This window comes from Erinaceus europaeus, chromosome 2 (genome assembly GCF_950295315.1).
Source record: "Erinaceus europaeus chromosome 2, mEriEur2.1, whole genome shotgun sequence".
NCBI lineage: Eukaryota > Metazoa > Chordata > Mammalia > Eulipotyphla > Erinaceidae > Erinaceus > Erinaceus europaeus.
The window spans coordinates 79,462,738-79,486,271 of NC_080163.1; the positions used below are offsets into that span (position 1 = coordinate 79,462,738).

The window sequence follows — 23,534 nt, forward strand, 5'->3', positions numbered from 1 at the left end:
ACTTATATTCACGCAAACTCTTTCTATATTCTGAGAAATAATACACTTAAGCCAAAACTAAGGATGTCTAAACTATATCTGCATTGGTGATTATCTTTTGCAGATATGTAACCTAAGGAGATGAGAAACTGTATTCACATATCAACAATTGTATTGCAAACCACTAGTCGCCCAATAAAGAAAAAAAAAAACATAATCTTTGCTTTTAACATGCTGTTAAGTGATAAAACACATAACAAACAGGCTCATGCACACACACACAAATGTAAACATATTTGAATGTATAACTATTCTAACTTCTTTTAAGTAAATACATCAAAAATAAATTTGGCTTCTACACCAATGCTGTTTGCCATGTTTCTGAGAAAATTCAAGCCTTGTCCATTAAAATTAAAGATGCATAATATAATGAATTAAAACCATTTATTCAAGTCAGTGCTCCCTGCAAACATTACTCAAGATGTATCAAAAGCTCCTCTGAAAGTAGCTATCTCTAAGTATTTTGAACTTTTATTCAATAAAGAGAAGAAAATTGTTATAAATTAGCAAATGTAATACCATAGTTTATTTCAAAATGCTTTTTTATCATCTTGAAACCAACCTTCTGCACTACCTTTTAACTATTTCATTATTTTGATTTATTTATTTAATACCAGGGTTATCACTGGATCTTGGTGCCTGCATGAATCCACCACTCCTAAACTCTATTTTTTCTTTCTCCTAGATAGAGAGGGATAGAGATAAATAGACACACACACACACACACACATACACACACACACAGAGAGAGAGAGAGACACTATACCACTGTCCCACCACTTGTGAGGCATTTTCACAGGTACTCCCATGTGATGGTCCAGGGCTCAAACCCAGGTTCTTGCTCAAGTTACTAAGTCACCCAAATTCAGCCAATTTATTTATTTTTTTTAATATGACGTTAGTTAAGAAAATTACATACATACTGAAGAGCTCAGGGTTTTCTATCCGATTTCAAGGTTAAACATAATCTCTAAATTATCTTTTATAGTAAGCCAAAGCAGGTAAAACATACCTTTCGGGAATGAATTTCTTTCACATACAATGGAAGTAGAAACTCAGATATACCTTCAAGTCGGATTCCCTTCTTGGTGACTCTCAGATTTCCCATACCATCCTACAAGCAATGAAATATAGTTTGATTTTAGGTTTATTAGAGACTTAATATCTGGCCATAATTTTCTTAGGCCTAATTTGAAAATAAAAAATAGGATGCTCAAATCAGGAGTGACTCATGAAAAATGAGAGACTGGATCTACTTAATGAATGACTGCAGCAGTTTGCATTCATACAAAGGGCATTTTAAAATGTATAGGAAAGGAAAAAATATTAAAGAAGTAGTATCTTCTATCTATAAAAGACCTAAAATATTCTATCAACTCTGTCACAGACTAGAAGTCATCTCTGAAGATGTCGCTTATCTTTCTGATGCAACATCCACTTTAAATATTTATTTGATATAACTTTTGCTACCTGACTATTTGAAACAACTTTGGTGAGAGCTCTTATGATATTTTTACATTACAAATATATACATTTCTAGAATGTTTAAATAGTCACATTTATATAATAATTTTAACAAGAAATTAATGATTGTCATTTATAAATGCACATAGTATCCCACTATTCAAAATATAAGTAAAACATGCATTCACTGCTTTAGAAAACAGCATTCTATGACTAGGATAAATACACAAGTGATGTTCCTAAAACAGAATAAATGTTTTTTTTTTTAAAAAAAGAACAACAAAAAAAAGAGAACAGAGTGCCAAAAGAATTAAAGAAAGGTATTTCAAATCTGGTAAGAAAGTAAACCATTTCAAATCAAAGAGATTGACCATGACAAAGGTCATAAGTATATGATATTTTTAACAGGGGACATCTATAAAGAGAAGGACAAAATGAATAATCTGATAACATTCAGGGTATAGCATCCCATCCAATCTGGCTGATGGTTAAAGACAGTGAGAGAAAATTATTAGGAGTATTCGTTTGAATGTCTTGAACCTAGAGCAATGATGTCATGAACTTAATGCTAACCACTGTGCACTTATATCATCCTCTAAAAATAGAAATAATAACTCTAGAAAAACGCAATATCTGAAAAAGTTTATTATCTGACATTGTCATCTCATAGGAGAAAAAAAAAGTCTTTTCACAGTTGGTGGGAGACCTCTAGAGGTGGAACATTGTCTTCACTATAAAGGGGGACAGGCAGTGGTGCACCTAGTTACCTGCTTGCATGATAGTGTGCACGGACCCAGGTTAAAACCCCTGGTCCCTCACCTGCGGAGGGAAAGCTTTAAAAGTGAAGCAAGGCTGAAGGTGTCTCTCTGCCTTTCTACTTTTCTATCTCCTATTCCCTCTCCACTTCTCTCTGTTTCTATCCAATAATAATAATAATAAAAATCAAAAAGACTATGAAAATATGGCCATATTTCTCCAGATTACATTTTAAACATTGTATTTTTAAAAGTACTTTTCTCCCCACCCCAGTAGCATCCATATTACTATTTTCAGAACTTGAGTTCAAGTCCCTGTGCCCAGAAGTGGTGAAATTGTAGGTATCTCTCCATCTATCTCTTTCTCTCTCAATCTTTTTTTGCCTCTATCATAAGAAAGGGTAAAAAAATGGCCTTCATTCTCCCAGAAGCATCATGTCCAAGAGATAACTATGGAAAACGAAATATAGATATATATGATCTGCCCCACCTCATCTCCACTAAGAGTAGCCTTGCTGGAGAGGTCATTGAGCAAGAACCATTACTTGGGGACTGCATGATACCACAGAATCTCTGGTGTGGGCTTCAATGCATATAGTTCACTACTCTTGGATTACTTTTGAAATAAACGTTCAATTAATAAAAAAATAGAAAAAGAAACACTTTATAGTTTGAAATGATCATAGTGCAACTTTAAAATGAATCCAGTGATTGTGCTTTGTGGGATTAAGTGGAATATACAAGTAAGGAGGTATGCCTTGGTAGTGTGAGGTATGGTGAGAGAACACTGTGTCATTTACCTGGAGATAACTGAATAAAGGGCAATTAGCAATAAATTTAAGATCTTGCAACTCAAAGAATAAGGAAATATAGTGCAATTAAAACCTCAAACTGAATTTTACAGACAACTGTAAGTAATTTTCCATGACAACTGTAAGTTTATATTTTGACTTTCTAGCTTTCAATGATCATTGAAAATTCAGATATTTAGCTATGAACCATCTCTACAAAGCAAGATGGATAGTAACATCTGACTAAGGCATACTTAAAGCTACCACAGTGGATGAGCAGATTCTATATATAAAGATGTATATAAAGTCAAGGAAAACCACAGAAAATGACTTGGTCTACAGGTTAGAAAGAATATGCTAAACATACAGGTAAACTGCGATCAGTATAAGAGAAAAACCAAGAGAATAGTATGGCTTTAATCTTTTAGTCAGCACACACACACACACACACACACACACACACACACACACACACACGAATAAACAATATAATGGTACACAGAAATTTTAGGAAGAATTTCATAGTCAGATGAGAAAACTGATTAAAAGCAAGAGACATTTTGAGGTGTTAGACTCATCCTTCTCAAGGAAAGAGAAAGTAATAGATTCAAGTTGAATTAAAGTTGGATGAAAAATAAGAATATGTTCTTATGGCAAGTGGAAGAACTTAAAATGGACAGCAATACTTACTAGTAGGAAACAAACAAACAAAAAAAAAAAACAGAAAAAAACAACAACATAGAAGTGATAATTTCAAGCATCACTGAAAATTATACCGCTAGGAAAACAAATATACTTTCTATAGGATGCTAACATACCCTGGCTTTACACAGAGAGTACTGATTTGTTGCAGCTTTACAATAAACACCCTCTTTCTTTTTAAAAGTGAAGATTATCTCCACATTAGATATTAGCTTACATTATCACCCACTTATTGTTTCTAATTAGTATGGTTTTATAGCATTCTATCTCTCTGGGAACAGAAACGGGCAGAATTAACAATGAAAAAGATGTAGGGAAATAAAAACCCTTAGAATGACTGACATTATTTTCTCACTGGATATAGACACATACAGTCAAAACAATAACACATGGCTGTGAAAGTAATTCAGAACCAAAGGCCAGCAAGTGACCAAAATAATAATGATGATGAAGTTCATTATGCCTTAGAAATATAAAAAGTGTAATACAAGAATATCACTAGATAAACAGAAGTTCAGACTTTAATAACTTGAAAATAACATTTTTCAAGACAGGTATAAATAACATTGAAGATGTAGAGACAAAATTGGAGAGGACTCAGAATTCCCTATAATGAAAAGCTGAAGGATATTAAATTAAAAGTTGTGACACATGACTTTTAAGTATTATTTTGTCTCATAGAAGTTTTCTTGCCTGACTCTTACATGGTGACTACCCATAATACTCCCCATACATTCTCAAATGCTCCAGAAGGAAATATCCTTAAGTGTTTCTCCAAGGAGTTTATAGAGACATATATTGCAATTGCTAGATCATAAAAACTGTTAGACTAATAGAAATAAATTTCATTATACACTTAATTTCTAGCTCAATACAGGTTTTCCTGGATACCACAAACTATGCATAATTTCTATGAAAATTTTCTGTGAAACTCATACAAAACCAAAATAGAATATAGCTCTGAGAGGCAGAGCCAAGATGGTGACTTTGGAGCAGCAGCTGCCATGAGATCCAAAGCAGCAGCTTGTGACCAGGGATTCTTTGGATAGGGTAGGATACTGGGATGTCTGTAGGAGGGTGAACACAGGATGGTCAGAGTGACACCAAAATACAATCCCATAACTCACTCTTGGGCTGACAAATGGAGGCCAGGGAGACAAAGATAGGAAAAACCTTTTGATCATTTCTGAGCTTACCTCTCCCACCCACCCTAGAACCAGCCCCTAGGGGATGGGCAGCTGCTTCTAGCAGGCTTCCCACTGAGCTCTTTTCTTTACAAAGATTCCTCATTCACCAGGGGTGTCATTCCAAGCCTTTTCCTTTTTGTTTAACTTCTTTGTTTTTAAGTGGTGGTGCTCTATTTGAGTGACAAAATACCTGACCAATCATAGCCTCATCTCTGCCTGGGAAAGACTACCTGAAGGCTTTTTTTTTTTTTTTTTTTTTTTGGATACTTCTTAAATTGGCTGTCTTTGCTCAGGCTGTCTACAGCCAATCCAGAGCGGTCCGAGCAGCAGACTGACTGTTGGGGTTCTTTACTCATTATATTTTATTATTACTATTATCATATACATGTGTCCCTTTTCCATCCTCCCTCTTCAGATTGACAAAAATTAACCATTGTTGTTTTTTCCATTGCTAGGTGACTGGGTGTCCTTTCCATTCTGAAAGGAACTTATTTCTCTCTATCTCTTCCCACCAACCTCTTTTTTCCCCTCCTCCTAGCTAATTAAAAAAAAAAGTTCTTTCCTTTCACTGCTCTTCCTATTTTTGTCTTTATTTTTTATTATTTTCTTCCTTCCTCCTTTTGTTTTCTGAATTCACTGATACTCGCTTGTGAATTAGAGGGAGAAACCTAACTCAGAGTGGACTCTATGTGTGTGTGTGTGTGTGTGTGTGTGTCTTTTCTACTTCCCTTTCTCCTCTTTCTATCCGTAGAATTTATAGTGGACAGTAGATTTGCATAATTATCTATTCTTGGTTTCCCTTTTTTCCTTTCTCTTTCATTTTCTTTTGCTTGGTTGCTATTTTTTCTTGGACTGGAGGTGTTGTTTGGGTAACTGGTATTGGTTGAACTGCATCAATCCTTGCTTCAGTTTCTATAGTTGTAATTTCTGAGGTTGGTGACTGCATTTGTCATAAAAGTATTTAGTATAGCGTGGCTTGTACTCAAAACACAACAACTGAAGAACAACAGAACAGAAAAATAAAACCACATCAATAAAAAAATGGAAAATCAAGAGCAAATAAAACAGCTATGACAATGAATCAGGACAGGAGCCCCGCAGAAACTTCAAATCAATCAGAAGTAACCATAGATAAGGAAAGTATGCAAGCAATAGTAAACCTAGTAATCACAGAAATGAAGACAACTATGGAGGAAAGGGCTATCAGAATTAAAGAAACAACAGATGAGAACCTCAAAGAATTTATAAGCTACCTGGAAGTAATTAGAGAAATGAAATCTGAAATAGCTGAGCTAAAAGGCAAACTAGAAGAAAAAGCTAATACTATAACTAAACTGAAGAAAGAAGCTGAGTGAAAGGAAAGCAGATTAACAAAAGCAGTAAACAGAATTATCCAGACAGAGGATGAGCTAGACAAAACTAAGAAAGAGGTGAAAGAGCTCAAAAAGAGATTGAGAGACACTGAAAACAACAATACAGACATAGGGGATGATCTCAAATGAAGTAACATTCGTATAATTGGCCTACCAGAGGAAGAAAGAGAGGAAGGGGAAGTAAACATTCTAGAGAAAATAATAGAAGAAAACTTCCCGAATCTAAACAACAGAAAGGACAGTAATATTCAAGACATGCAGAGAATCCCAAACAGAATCAACCCAGACCTGAAGACACCATGGCACATCAATGAAAAGTTACAATGAAAAGAAGTAAGGATAAAGAAAGGCTCCTAAAGGTTGCAAAAGAAAAACAAAAAGTCACATACAGGGGAAAAACCCATGAGACTCTCATCAGACTTCTCCACTCAAACTCTAAAAGCCAGAAGAGAATGGCAAGATATCTATCGAGCCCTGAATGAAAAAGGGTTTCCACCAAGGATAATATATCCTGCTTGACTTTCTTAAAAAATAGATGGAGGGATCAAAACCTTCTCAGACAGACAAAAGTTAAAGGAGGCAATCATCACCAAACTTGCCCTGAAAGAGGTTCTAACAGACCTCTTATAAACAAGAACATCACTATAATACTTGCCATATATCAGAGCAAATAAAAAATTGTTGAATAATGGCACTACAATACCTTCAATCCATAATATCAGTAAATGTCAGTGACTTAAATTCACCCATTAAAAAGCACAGAGTGGGAGGATGGATCAGAAAATGCAGCCATATGCTGCTTGCAAGAATCTCATCTGACTTAACAGGACAAACACAGGCTTAACGTGAAAGGACGGAAAACTATCATACAGGCTACTGGACCACACAAAAAAGGCAGGAACAGCCATTCTCATCTCTGACACCATAGACTTTAAATTAAATAAAGTAATAAATGATAGGCAAGGTATTACATAATGCTAGAGGATCAATCAACTGTGAAGACTTAACAATTATTATCATCTATGCACCCAACGAGGGACTATCTTAATACATCAAACACCTACTGAAAGAACTACAAAAATACATCAGTAGTAATACAATAACAGTGGGAGACATCAACACCCCACTCTCATACTTAGATCAACGAAGCAGAGAATCAACAAAGAAACAAGAGAAGAAGAGATGGACAGACTAGACCTCCTGGACATTTTCAAAGTTCTTCACCCCCCAAAACTGGAATACACATTATTTTCAAATACACACAACACATCCTCAAGGATAGGACACATGTTAGGCCACAAAAACAATATCAACAAATTCAAGAGCATTGAAATCATCCCAAGTATCTTCTCAGACTACAGTAAAGTTAATATTCAACAACAAACAGAAAATTACTAAAAGTCACAGAATTTGGAAACTCAACAACATACTGCTTAAGAACTGCTGGTTCAGAGTGGCACTCAAGCAAGAAATTCAAATGTTTCTGGACATAAATGAAAACGACAACACAAGTTATCAAAATATTTGTACACAGCTAAAGAAGTATTGAGAGGGAAACTCATATCTATACAATTACATATCAGAGAACAAGAAAAAGCTCAAATAAACAAGCTTACTGCACACCCTAACGGCTTAGAGGAAGAGGAACAAAGGAACTCTAAAGCAACCAGAAGGACAAAAATCATTAAAATTAGAGCAGAAACAAACAACATTGAAAATAAGCAAACCATACAAAAGATTAATGGAACCAAATGTTGGTTCTTTGAAAATTAAACAAGATTGTTAATCCCCTAGCCAGAATCACTAAAAAAAAAAAAAAAAAAGGGAGAAGACTCAAATAAATAGACTTATAAACAATAGAGGAGATATTATAACTGACACCACAGAAATCCAGAAAATCATGCGAGACTTCAACAAAGAACTATATGGCACCAAGGTAGAGAATCTGGAAGAAATGGAACAATTCCTAGAAACATATGCCCTTCCAAAACTGAACCAAAAAGAACTATAGAACTATAAAACCTAAATGCAACAATCACAGACAAAGAAATCAAAACAGTCATTAAGAATCTCCCCAACAACAAAAGTACTGGAACAGATGGCTTCACAAATGAATTCTATAAAACCTCCAGGAAACAGTTAATAACTATACTTCTAAAGCTCTTCCATAAGATCGAAGAAACAGGAACACTACCTTCCACCTTCTCTGAAGCCAACATAACCCTGATACCAAAAGTAGATAGGGACACAACAACAAAGGAAAATTACAGACCAATATCTCTGATGAATTTAGATGCCAAAATATTGAACAAGATCCTGGCCAAGTGGATAGAGCAGTATATCAAAAAGATTGTTCATTACAACCAAGTGGGATTTATCCCAGGAATGCAAGACTGATTCAACATACATAAGTCAATCAATGTCATTCACCACATCAATAAAAGCAAAACCAAACACCACATGATTATCTCAATAGATGCAGAGAAAACCTTCGACAAAATCCAACACCCAGTCATGCTCAAAACACAGTAAGAAATAAGAACAGATGAGAAATTCCTCGATATTTTAGTCCATATATGGCAAACCTACAGCCAACATCATACTCAATGGACAGAGTCTGAAAGTATTCTCCCTCAGATCAGGGACTATACAGGGCTATCCATTATCACCATTACTCTTCAATGAAGTATTGGAAATTCTTCCCATAGCATTCAGGCAAGAGAAATAAATCAAAGGAATACAGATTGGAAGGGAAGAAGTCAAGTTCTCACTATTTGCAGATGATATGATAGTAAACATAGAAAAACCTAAAGAATCCAGCAGAAACCTACTGGAAGTTATTAGGCAATATAGCAAGGTATCAAGCTACAAAATCAATGTACAAAAATCAGTGGCATTTTTTATGTAAACAGTAAATCTGAAGAAATCACTCCCATTCACTATTGCAGCAAAATTAATAAAATACTTAAGAATAAACCTGACCAAAGAAATGAAAGATTTGTATACTGAAAAATATGAGTCACTAATCAAGGAAATAGAAACTGATACCAAGCATTGGAAAGACATCCCATGCTCATGGATTGGAAGAATTAATAAAATCATAATGAATATTCTCCCCAGAGCCATATACAAATTTAATGCAATATCCATCAAAGTTCCATGAATCTTCTTAAAGAGAATAGAACAAAAAGTACAATCATTAATCTGGATCCAGAAAACACTTAGAATTGCAAAAATCATCTTGAGGAAAAGAAACAGAAATGGAGGTATCATATTCCCAGATCTCAAACTATATTATAAGGACATCATCATCAAAATAGCCTGGTACTGGAACAAAAATAGGCACACAGACCAGTGGAATAGAATTGAAAGCTCAGAAGTAAACTCCACACCTATGGACATCTAATCTTTGAAAAGGGGGCCCAAAGTATTAAATGGAGAAAGGTAACTCTCTTAAATAAATGATGCTGGGAAAACTGGGTTGAAATATGCAGAAGAGTGAAACTAAACCACTTTATCTCACCAGAAATAAAAATCAACTCCAAAAGGACCAAGGATGTTAGAACATAAACTATCAAATACTTAGAGGAAAACTTAGGTGGAAGACTTTCCCACTTAAACCTCAAGGACATCATTGTTGATATAAACCCAATTGCAAGGAAGACTAAAGCACAAACAAATTTGCTGAGCTAGCATTGAGGGTGAGAGGGAGGATCCAGGGACTCATGGAGGCGTGGTAATACAATTCTTTATTGATGCGGGAGCACCCTAAAGTCAGGTGTGACCACAGAGGGTTAGGCCACATGGTACAAAACCACAATGGCTGCCTCCTGCTCTGCACACCAGCCCTTCTTCAGGTTGGGACATGGGAGAGAAAAGAGCAAGGAAGAGAGAGAAACCAGAAACAGAAGTGGCTTTATAGGGTAAAAACTGGAAGTGGCAAGTCGGGAACGGAGATGGCTAGTAAAGGGGGTGGAGAGAGGCAAAAGGCATGCTGGGAAGGTGGAAGCATCCTTAGCAACTGTTGCTATGGTTTGAACTGGCAGGATTAATTAACCCTGAGGGGATAATGTGGTGGGGTGACCTTTAGTCATTTCTAAGACAAAGCAGAAGATTGGTATGTAAATAATAATACTTGCATGGAAATATGGTGGTTTGTGGGCCCTGCCAATGGTCAACCACATCTGCATAATTTCCCAACACAAATCAATGGGATTAAATCAAATTGAAAAGCTGTACAGCCAAGAAACTATCACTCAAACAAAGAAACCCCTCTGAGAATGGGAGATTTTCACATGCCATACACCAGAAAAGAGACTAATAACCAAAATATACAAAGAGCTCAGCAAACTTAGCAACAGAAAAGCAAATGATCCCATCCAAAAATAGGCAGAAGATATGAACATAACATTCACTACAGAAGAAATACAAAAGGCTAACAAACCCATGAAAAATTGCTCCAGGTTGCTTATTGTCAGAGAAATGAAATAAAGAAAACATTGAGATACCACCTCACCCTTGTGAGAATGGCATACATCAAAAAGGACAGCAGCAACAAATGCTGGAGAGACTGTGGGGACAGAGGAATCCTTCTGCACTGCTGGTGGGAATGTAAATTGCTCCAGCCTCTGTAGAGAGCAGTCTGAAGAACTCTCACAAGGCTAGGCATGGACTTTCCATATGACCCAGTAATTTAACTGCAGGTGGTGCAAAGTGGGAGGACTGGTGTAAAGATCTCGGTTTGAGCCCCAGGCTCCCCACCTGCAGGGGAATCCCTTCACAAGCAGTGAAGCAGGTCTGCAGGTGTCTGTCTTTCTCTCTCCCTCTCTGTCTTCCCCTCCTCTCTCCATTTCTCTGTCCTGTCCAACAACAATGACTTCAATAACAACAGAAATAATAACTATAACAATAAAACAACAAGGGCAACAAAAGGGAATAAATAAATAAAATATTAAAAATATATATTTTTGTTTGATAGCAAAACTCCTGAAATCACTATCAGGAAAAAAACTATTGGTGTGAGTCAGTCTAATAAGCTAATATTAATTGCATAATACAGCTTTACATGTGCAGGGAAGCAGCTACACTGCATCAATTTAACTTACTACTGAAGGTAAACCCTGAGAATATGTAAGCAACTGTGGCAGGAAACAGACTTGCTAATGAAAACTACTGTAGGAAAACAAGGAATGCTATTACAAATAAACCTTATGTCTTGGTGGTAAATAGAAACAGACAACTGAAAAGAACTTCAGGCATTCAACTTAAAATAAAATAAAACAGTAAAATAAAAGCGTAAAATAAAACAGCATTTATATTATGCTATAAAATTTATGATAGTGAAACACCCTACTTGGTATTGTCACAACAGCACAAAGTCCACAAGTTCATTAGTAGCCTGTTTCTCTCCAACATGATTAATAGAATTACAATAAGCCTTGTCAACCCGGGATAGGTTATCATATAAATTTAGAGGACCATTTAATCATATATTCCACCCACATACTCATAATCATGTTATCATATTAAATACTCAGGAAAGGTTAAATTAAAGAAGAACAGTTATTTTGCACATACAGAAATTTGCAAACATTTTCTTCATTGGGTTCATTTACCTGCCTACCTTTTCAGGCAAGTAGAATAATGTTATCTTGCAATAAATTATGGAAATATGGGTCTAATCTATATGATACAAGTAGAAGGGGACTTACAAAAAAGTAGACAGTTTATTTAGCATGGAGGCTCAACAGTATATGCTTAAAGAGTTTAAAGCAATGGGGCATGTGGTGCAAAGCGCAAGGACCGATGTAAGGATCCCGGTTTGAGTCCCCGGCTCCCCACCTGCAGGGGAGTCGCTTCACAGGTGGTGAAGCAAGTCTGTAGGTGTCTTTCTCTCCCCCTCTCTGTCTTCCCCTCCTCTCTCGATTTCTCTCTGTCCTATCCAACAACAAACGATATCAACAACAATAGTAACCACAACAAGGCTACAACAAGGATAACAAAAGGGGGCGAAAAATGGCCTCCAGGAGCAGTGGATTCATGGTGCAGGCACTGAGCCCCAGCAGTAGTCCTGGAGGCAAAAAACAAACAAGCAGAAACACAGTATTTTCAACTGCCATTCTAACTATAGGAGTAACAAATTTTAGTTCATATGATTCTTTATTAATAATGAGCTAAAATGCACATAGCAGTAATCTTGTAGAATTAGATACTTCATTCTCATTTTTCAAAACACATAGAAATTGAGAGTTACTGGATTCTGTGCACCAAATTACTTATCTGTTAGGCCAGTGCAATTCCTCTTAGATTAAAATAGGATAGAAAATGAGACTGAGTGTAGTGTATTGCGCCAAAGCAAAGGGCTCTGGGGAAAAATAGGAAGAAAGGGAGGGATTAGGCACTGGGGGTCCTGGTGCATGATGGTGGAAAGAGACCTAAACTGGGTGTGAGAGTATTTTGCAGATACATATTATAAGGAGGTGAGAAACTGTACTCATGTGTCAATGAATTCATTGTAAACCACATACTCTCCCAATAAAGTGATTTGGAAAAACAAGGACAAAAGATAATGTTAGTTAAATTTATTACACATCATTAGTTGGTCTGTTATAATTATTTAAATTATCTATCGCTCTACTTTATCACTTCTATTTTCTTAAATTGTTTACCATTTTAAAGTGTCCTTTTTTGATTTCAATTGACAGCATATATCACCCTTTTGCCTCAGATCTGCCTCACTACAGTCTTAATAAAAGATTTTTGATATGATAAACCCGTTTCAAATGATAATAAAGTCCATACTAAAAATAAATTCATCAGAACAAACTATTGATAGTTGCATATTTGCAACCTTTTTGAAGAAATTTTAGAGAAATATTTTCTGTAGATAAAAATATTGGCATTGTACATTATTCCAATGAGCCATTTTGCAATTAGCCTCACTTTATAAAACTAAGTTGTGTTTATGTGCTCATGAGTATGTACGTGTGTGTGTGTGTGTGTGTGTGTGTGTGTGTACATAAGTGTACAGGTGGAGAACCATTTACACATTTAGAGGTAGGCTGAAAGTGCAAAGTAAAATTACCTTGTACTTAAATCTCCTCCTGACCTGGAAGTAAGGAACTAGTAGGTGATTGCTGTTAGAGGTAAGGCAAAAAGGTTATGATGACACGCATGACCAAGTTGATTTTGTCTGCAGGACTAAGTAGCGGGAATGCTTATAAAGAGTTTTCTCAATTTGGTTGTTCTATGGTTCACAAATCTTCTAACCCCTATGACAGTACAGCATGTGTTACATTGACTTCATAAAGTTGTAGCACTCAGGCTCTTAAGCAGGAAAATAAGGTTCAGGTGGTGTCCTTTCCAAACTCTTGTTTGTCCAATACCATAGAAAAGACAGGCTGTACGGAATTCTTTCTTTGAAAACTGTCATCTTCCTCCATTGCTAACATTTACTGAATGATGAAGTTCCCACAAAAAATGACATGTCCTTTAACTAATTCTGACATACGTATCACAGATGATTCAGGAAATTTCAGCAGCTAAATGCAATCCAAATAAACCGTTTACTTTTGCTAGCTTATCTTTAACTTAAAATTAAACAATCTTACTTTAAATTTAAAGCTGGGCTTTAACTGTAACCACACTTTAAGTTATATAGACAAAACCAGACTGAGTTTCAGTAAAGTTAGATTAAAGGGTAAAGTTGGATCCAAAGTGATTATGTAGAAGACATTCATGCATGAGGCTTTGAGGTTCCAGGTTAAATACCTCGAAGCACCATAAGCCAGAACTGAGTAAGGTTCTAATAAAATAAATATGGTTATGCTGGTAAAAATAATAATATGAAGATAGGTAAACAAATAAAGGTGGAAAATTCTATTTGATAGACATTAATTTTTTTTTTTTTTACTTATAAAATGGAAATATTGATAAGACCATAGAAAAAGAGGGGTGAAATTCCACACAATTCCCACCATCAGAACTCTGTATCCAATCCCCTCCCTAAATAGCTTTCCTATTCTTTATCCTTCTGGGCATATGGACCCAGACTCATTATGGGTTGCAGATTGTGGAAGGTCTGGCTTCTGTAATTGCTTCTCCACTGAACATAGGCATTGACAGGTTGACTCATAACTCCCAGCCTGTTGACAGACATTTTGTTGTTTCTAGTCGTTCTTGGAAGCCAGATGTATAACAATTCTTACTTGATGGTTGTTTGTTTGTTTTATTTGTTTTATATTTCCTTTAGTATTGTGATCCTATAGATCATCTAACAGTGCCATTCCTACATATGTGTCCATGTTTCCTGGTTTAGTATGAAACCAACTGAATTGAATACTTACTAACAGATTTCCTGGTCTATGTGTTCATGTTTGCTCTTCCTATCTTCATCCACTTCCATCACTGGAACATCATATACAGTGCTCCCTTTTCCCATCCTGTTACCTGCTTTGCTTTGGTTTATCACAGACTTACCCTTTGTATAGTATAATTCAAATACCTTACTAAAGGTATCTTCCCATACAAACATAGAATTATTTTCTTAATTGTTGTGGTAACAGTAATATTTCATTCATTTTTTTCTTACCAGGGTTATCAATGGGGTTTGGCACCTATACTACAAATAAACCATTCCCAGCATCCAACACACCGTCTTTTTCCCCCCTATCTTTTCATTAGCTAGGGCAGAGAGGAATTGAGAAGGGAGGATGGCGCAAATAGGGAGAAAGACACATGCAGAACTACTGTACAACTGATCAAGTTTTCCTCCTGCGGGTGGGGGATATGGGCTGGAACATGGGTCCTTGAGCATGGAGCACTCCACCAGGTACACCAATACTCCCTCTTCCATGAATCTTGTCAAAGCTTGTGCCAGTATATTTACAAGGGCAACAGAATGGGAAAAATGGCCTCCAGGAGTAGTGGATTCCTAGTGCAGACACTGAGATCCAGCAATAACCATGGAGGCTAAATAAATAAAGAAAGAAATATAAAGGAATCTCGGAAGATGACTCAGTGGGTAAAGCATTGGACTCTCAAGCATAAGGAATCTCATTGTAGAATCTTCAGTCCTCATTTTCACAGTGGATGTATCACCAAGTCCTAGCCACTCACCTTTATTTGGCATTGCTTCAGGAATGGGAGGTCCTGTGCAGAGATCCATTAAATGGAAAACACAGATTTCAGTTTTAGACCACTTTAGGAATTGTCATTGTGTTCTGAAACATCTGAGCCTTTGGATTGATAAGGAGGACATATTCCTAGCATTGTACTGCAGTTCCTCATTTGAAAGACTATAGATATGCACAAGCCTTGCTTATAAAAGTCTATCGATGCCCCTCTCAGAATTCTTCCTCTGATCATTGTCAATGTAACTAGATTTAATTGCAACATAAACCAGACAGGAAAGGGACTGGTAAGAATAAGGGCTTTATGTTTGATGACATGGATACATCTATCTAGGTTGTGCCAGATGGAATAGGACAATTGGTTCCTTTTTTATCAGTAGAATATTTTATTATATTTTTCTTTTATTTGGGGGATTAATGGTTTATAGTTGACAGTAAAATACAGTAATTTGTACATGTGTACTATTTCTCAGTTTGTACATGTGTACTATTTCTCAGTTTGTACATGTGTACTATTTCTCAGTTTTCCACCTCCTCTAGGTCATCCTTTGCCATCATTCCAGGACCTGAACCCTCTCCCCACCCACCCCAGAGTCTTTTACTTTGGTGCAATACATCAACTCTAGTCCAAGTTCTGCTATGTGTTTTCCCTTCTATTGTTTTTTTTTTTCCGACTTCTATCTATGAGTGAGATCATCCCATATTCATCCTTCTCTTTTTGACTTATCTCACTGAACATGATTCTTTCAAGCTCCAACCAAAATGAGGTGAAGAAGGTGAATTGGCTTCTAAGAATGCCTGGTAAGGGTGTATGTTGGAACAATAACTATGTAAAGGAAGGCATATAATCAAATCTTTATAATTTGGGGGAAAATGTAGAGGATAAAGCATTTACCAAGGCAATAAGGAATAATGGGTGAGAAGTTAAATAATTCACCAAGATATTTTGTGAGAGCTCTCCTCTAAAGGTCTGAAGTTAATAAAAAAAACCAAAAACGTTATAGAACTAGATTCAGTTCTATCACTGGAAGTAACAAGGCCCTGGAAAAACAGAAGACAGACTGGTATCTAAAAATCAAGTGAATATTTCATAACTAGGGAAGCAAAAATGCTAAGTAACACAGATATTATATAATTGATAGCACTAAAATAAATCAAAGATGAATGAACAGTGGAATGAAAACAGTTTCCCTAGTAAACAATTCATAATTATCTGCCCAATTTTGATCATAATTATGAATTGTTATAAAAGTTAATATGGAGACTGAGTGCATTGAACCCTCTTGTCAACTGCCAACAGAAAATAGACCAATAAGTCACCCTAAAAAATGCTCATTTCTGTCTGTCATGAAACCACATAAAGCATCAAGTTCAGCATACGTTAAATCTAATTTCATTGAAGAGGTTTCCTCATCTACAGGGACCACTGGTGACAGAAAATCTTTAGCTGACTGTTTTGTCAGTAAGTTTCCCTGTTACAAACAGTTATCTAGTTCAAAGCCACATCTCTACCTGGAGTGGTTGACATGATTGATTGATCAATGCAAAAATGTAATGACCCAGCCAACATCTCCTCCATCTCTAGATGTATCTCTGATTTCAGATCCTGAGTTCCTTATGGAATCAGTCAAAGATGTCAATCATCTGCATCCCAATTTGACTTTTACTCTCTTTTCATCTAATCTTGAATCCTTTCTGTAATATAATTATCAAGATTATCAATAATCTTTAATAAAAATAATGTATGCTGGTACTATTATTGATTTAACTAAATTTAAATTTAGAATAAACCTCAAGGTAAATATAAGACTAATGGTAAAAAAAAGAGAAAGAAGATTATAATCAATATTAAAAATAATTTATATTAATATTCTTGTCAGGTGGAAAAAGCAGAATAGCATGATGTTCATAATGACAACTAAAACATATAATTACATATTTTTCTTCCAGAATACCATATTACGGTGTCATCACCACCAACAAAGCTCTTTAAGTGTTTTTTTTTTAATAATTTATTTATTTATTCATGAGAATGATAGAAGAGAAAGAACCAGACATCACTCTGTTACATGTGCTGCTGGGGATTGAACTCAGGACCCCATGCTTCAGAGTCTAATGCTTTATCTACTACACAACCCCCCGGACCACCTCTTTCATTAACTGTTAATGCCTGAACTGTAAACTTTCCTCTGAGGTAATATAATTATCACAGACTTTGAAAAAAATCATTCGATTGTAAACAGTGGAGAATATGGTTCAGCAGTAGAGATCTCGGTTAGTGTCTAATTTCCTCAAAACCAGAGAAGGAAATTTTATTTCTACAGTAATATATCAGAGTTCTGAAAATGGTTGATTCCAACTTTAATGTAAGTACATCTCAAAAACTTTTTTTTTTTAAATTTTTTATTTAAGAAAGGATTAATGAACAAAAACATAAGGTAGGAGGGGTACAACTCCACACAATTCCCACCACCCAATCCCCATAACCCACTCCCTCCCATGATAGCTTTTCAAAAACTTTTAAGAGAAAAAATATGGTAGATGTTGAAAAATATTATAGGTAATTATTTTACCATTCGTACTTTTTTTTTCTAAATTTCAGTACAAAAACTCAGAGAAATGGTCAATATTTTCAAGTGTCATTGCATATGAAAACAATGAGATTGGCTTGCACTGTGTGTAGTATGTGTGCGTGTGTGTTGATAATGGATAATATCTAAGATCTAGCCCTTGAAAAGTATCTGAGTAAAATATAATGCGTGCATACTGTGGAGTATCCCATGCATGTCTAGCAAGTACACAGACATTAACAATAGCTTCAGCATAAAAAAATCAGAAATAGCATAAAATTGATATAACTTTAGAAAGTGTGAATAACAATGGCAAAAATCTATTTGTTCACTAGAGAGAAGAGAAAGGAACTGCAAAAAGAGATCACTTGAATAATGTGCTGTTTTGCCATGTACATGACCCAGCTTCCAGTCTGGCCTCTAGCACACTGGAGGAAACTTTGTGCTCTGATATCTCCCTCCTCTCTCTCTGGAAAATTTTAAAGAGAGGATCATTGACTGCAAAGAGAGGACAGGGGTGATTTTAGAAATGGGCCTAAATAAAAAGAAAGAAATCACAAATTAATAAGAAACTAATAAACAGAAAATTCTTAGGGATCAAAGATGTTATAAAAATGTTCTATAAATTCATGAGCATAATTATCTCAATATCCTGAACCTATATTTAGAATCAGTGCAAAAACCTGCTGCATAAAATTGGTCTTTTATTGTTATACCCATTTGCCTATCCTCACTGTGATTACTTTAATTCAGTTTTATTCCCCATTTTCTACCTATATTATGATGTCAGTTTTCTAAATGTTCTCTTTTTCATTAAATACAACCAATGAAATCACCTTTATTCTTATTGTTGATGTTTTTTCTTATAAATAAAATTTTACTTTATCAAGTGGCTAAGGATAAAGTTGAAAATGCCTTTCATATTCTGAACCATATTCTAGTGAGTTATGATGCAATGACAATAATAGTTCTGTTTCACAAACACTCCCATAATGTACTCTGTTCTCTATTCTGTTTCCATAACAACTATTCTTTTTCACTCACTATTTATCACACTACATTGTAATTCATTGTTTACTGGAAACTCTCTCTGTGGCCTAGCTTTACTGAAAAAATAAAATATGTGTTACATCTTCTGAGTTGAAGAAAACAGTCTTGTGCTTAACCTTTATTCTCATATTTGATAATACTTTGACATCAGATTTGGTGAGATGCCTGCTAGTTGTCCTACAATTTAACTAAATTTGAACAGAATATACCTGAACATAATTGTTACAGGTTAAGAGATTCAGTCACACAAGAATGTGGAGATAATAATTCAGTCACACAATTCAGTCACACAAGAATGTGGAGATAAAAATTCAGTCACACAAGAATGTGGAGATAATCTATTTGTTGGTAATCTATAGTGGTTATGCAAAAAGAATTTTCATGTCTGCAACTCCAAATTCAAAGGTTCAATCCTGTTGGATAGTATGCCACCTCCCCCTGGCTTCTGCTTAACCATATGCCTATACAGGGGATTTACTGATCCCATTCAAAACTTTGGTCTATTTACATAAATCACTTTTACATTTACATAAAGCACTCCCTCCAGGGCATTGGTGGTTCAGTGATAGGATTCTTGCCTGTTCCACCCCCTCCTTGTCACACTCTGATTTTCACCAGTCACTTTTCTCTCCACCCTCTCTATATCACATCCTGTTTCCACCCTACTTGGAGAGTATAAAAACAGCTGCTCTTCTGATTAAAGACACCTGGAAATTGCTTTCCGGCTCTGAGAGTTCCAGAGTGTATCTCCTGCAAAGCTGGTGTGGCACGAGTTCCTGATCCCTCTCCCACGCAGCAGCCTAGATCGGCTCCAGTTGAGTTCTCTCCAAGCCAGAGAGCACTAGCTTGGGAAGAAGTACCCTCAGGCTATCCTGGCATCTGGCGCCCGGAACAGGGACACGTAAGCAGCATATTTACAAGAAGACATCTTAGATAAGTACACACCTTTTGGGTATCTGCAATATTGTGTTAAGGCACTGTGATTTTTTTTCTTTCTTATTGTTTTCCTGAGATCTCTCCACCATGGAAAATCTTTTCCAAATTCTGCATTCTTTTTCCAGTATACAATTTTTATATATCTGGGACATTTTTCTCGGGGCTTCACCTTATATCCTGTTGATCATCATAGCAGCTTTTAAGGGATATATAAGGCAACCTCTCAAAAGGCTTAAGGACCTAGAGGCTGAGGTCCAAGAGATAAAGGAAGTGATCATAGAACTTAACCAGCACCTTAAAAACAAGAAGAAGCAAAGGCCTGTCGTGATCTTGACCCACCCTAATTCCTCTGCATCTTGCCCTGAGGCTCCTATTTTGGCAGACACGTGTCCGGAACCTCCTGCTGCCTCCACGGCTGCTTCTTCGCCCACCCTGTTTTGACAGACACATGTCCGAATTTTCCTGTAGCCTCCAAAACCACTTCTTCGGCCACTTGTCCAGAAGCTTCCACTTTGGTGACTCCTCCTACCGCTACACACTTATCAGAGCAAGTCCACACATTTCCGGTCAATGTTGCCCCCAATAGACAAAAGCCTCAGGCCTGGTATCCATATTCCGCCACAGACCTGAAGGAACTACGCCAGGTTATCAAGGATGACGGTATTCATGCCCCATGGACCAGGTCCATTTTACAAGGCCTGCTTCAGAACCTTAATCCCCCCCAAGATTGGAGGGATGTGACTCCTGCTACGCTCCCAGGCCCCCTCTTCCTGCAATGGGAGGCATTCTTTCGCAAGGAATGTTTACAACAATCGCGGAAAAATATTCAAAATCAGCCAGAGGGTAATTTTGATGCATTGTTTGGAACAGGCCAATTAGAAACAGGGATTCAACAGGCGGAAGCCAAGTTTCCACCGGGGTATTTTGATCAGGTACGCCTGTGTGCATTAAAAGCATGGGATCGATTAACACCACCCATGGGAGCAGCCTCAGCCCCCATTCTCTCCCTGCAACAAGAACCTGATGAATCCCTCGCTAAGTTCATTGCCAGGGTCTAGTCGAGTTTGGAAAGGAAGATTTATAATCCTGACGCTCGTTTTCTCCTCCTGCGATCCATAGTCTGGGATGGAATGCTTCCGCATTTTTGACAGGCCTGTATCACTCTTAAAAACGAACACCCAGATACTTGGATTCTAGCTACACAGGATCTCAGATCAAGCTCTTTTCAAGGACCTACGTTACAAGCCTATGCAGCTACCTTACATAAGCAAAAAGGGGCTTGCTTTCAGTGCGGTCGCCAAGGGCATTGGCATAACCAATGTCCAGAAAATAGACCGCGACCCTGCCTCCAGTCAAGGCAACCCCGCCTCCAGTCAGGGCAACACCGCCTCCAGACAGGGAATCAGAGACCACGAATGCCTTGTCCCAGATGCCAGAAAGGATTTCACTGGAGGAGAGATTGTTGGTCAAGGTTCCATAGGAACGGCACGCATCTGCCAAATGTAAACAGGGATTTAAACTAGGTATGGGGCTTCCCTTAGCCCCACCCCCAAGAGGGAAGGAAGAAGGTCGCCTGCTTGGTGCTGTGCCCTTCTTCCACAAACAGAAGCCCAGCTTGGGACCCAATCTGTCGCTACACCCACCACGCCAAGTAACAATAACAGAGGGTGAGCAGAAGGAGGAACCCGCGGTATGTGGGAACTTCCAGCATAGAAATAACCGGCTGGAGCAAGAGAACAGCTCGAATTCGGAGCCTGAGATTTTATGGACCACCCCTGTTTTAGAAAGGGGTCACCCAACTATGACAGTAAAGATTTGTAATATTCCTTTTAAGTGTTTGATTGACACGGGAGCAGATAAGACAATATTAAGACAAGCAGAGGTTCCCCAGAGTTGGGAACTCCTCCCAGGACCACGCTTACATGGTGTTGGAGGATTGACTCAGGCATTCCGCACACGAGATTCCCTTGTGTGGGAAGATCCAGAAGGGACTACTGGAAGCTTTCAGCCTTTAATAGCTGATATAAGCACCAATTTATTGGGAAGAGACTTGCTGGAATCTTTAGATGTAGTGATATCCTCAGACACCTCTGCAGGACACCACACTCACTCCTGTGAGAGTGATAGACCCAACCAGCACCCCCAATACTAACTGCCACTGTTCGTAACAGAACTCCCCGCTTAGATTGGCTTTCTAATGAGCCTGTCTGGGTGGAACAGTGGCCTTTGCCTAGGGAGAAGCTAGAAATTTTAAAAGAACTCGTCCAAGAGCAGTTATCTTTGGGACACATTCGTCATTCTCGGAGCCCATGGAATACTCCAGTCTTTGTGATTAAAAAGCGCTCAGGAAAATGGCGCCTCCTCCAAGATCTTCGTGCAGTTAATAAAACTATGCAGGTTTGGGGCTCCCCCCAAAGGGGTTTGCCTCTTGCTTCCGCAATTCCCACAGGAATTCCAATCATAGCTATTGATATACAGGATTGTTTTTTCTCTATTCCCTTACACCCACAAGATTGCAAACGTTTTGCTTTATCTGTTCCTTCTATTAATAATGCCAGCCATGCCGATAGATTTGAATGGGTGGTACTGCCCCAGGGCATGGCTAATAGTCCTACTATTTGTCAAGAGGTTGTTAAATCTGCCCCTTTTCCACATATTCATAAGGGCCTTAAGGTTTTTCATTATATGGATGATGTGTTAATATGGGGAGAATTAGATACAGATCTCTCCACCCTACGTGATTTTCTAATCCCTGCCTTAAAGAGAAGTGGACTTAATGTAGCTCCTGAGGAGATACAGCTAATCCCTCCAATATCTTTCTTAGGCTCAGAGATTTCCCTAACGCAGATTCGTCCTTTAAAACCTTGTGTTACTTTTCTTTCTAATCTCACTGTTGCTTCTTTACAAAGTTTTCTTGGAACTTTGAATTGGCTTAGGCAGTATCTTTATCTGCCTATGAGCTGCCTGCAACCACTGTTCGATCTGTTAAAAGGAAACAAACAGCCCTCCTCAAAGCGTATGTTAACCCCCAAAGCCTCCTTGGCACTGGAAAAAGTTAACCAGGCTCTCCAGGACATGCACCTCGTTCGGTTCTCCCCCTCCTCTCCAGTAAATCTTCTAATCTTTAACTCCACCCCCACGGTAGTGGGGGCATTGTGGCAGAAACATGGCGTTCTCGAATGGCTTCATACGCCAGTAGACGGAGCTCCAAGACTCCTTACCGAGATTGATGCCTTAGCATTTATGGTTCGCCAAGGAAGAAACAGATTGGTTCAGGTCTTAGGAAGGGAACCAGATTCAATCATTCTTCCCTTTTCTCTCACTGATACAGAATGGCTCATACACCACCATTCTCGTTTTGCCATAAGTTTAATGGGTTTTCCAGGACAATTAGATAATCATTTTCCCTCTAATAATTTGATAGCTTCTTTACCTCTGTTGCCTCTACTAGTACCTAAACTTTTCTCTCGAGATCCCATCCCCTCTGCTCCTACAGTGTTCACTGATGGTGGAAAAAAGGGAGCTGCTGCCCTTAT

General features: G+C 37.4%; 1 protein-coding gene across 1 annotated transcript in view; it reads right to left on the reverse strand.

Annotated features, from left to right (window-relative positions):
• The window catches only part of SGCZ (sarcoglycan zeta), a 375,824-nt gene that overhangs the window by 173,177 nt on the left and 179,113 nt on the right, over positions 1-23,534 (reverse strand). Inside the window, exon 2 of the mRNA XM_007519946.2 lies at positions 1,052-1,153. Within this exon, the coding sequence (XP_007520008.1) occupies positions 1,052-1,153 (102 nt within the window). The remainder of the gene's footprint in view (positions 1-1,051; positions 1,154-23,534) is intronic.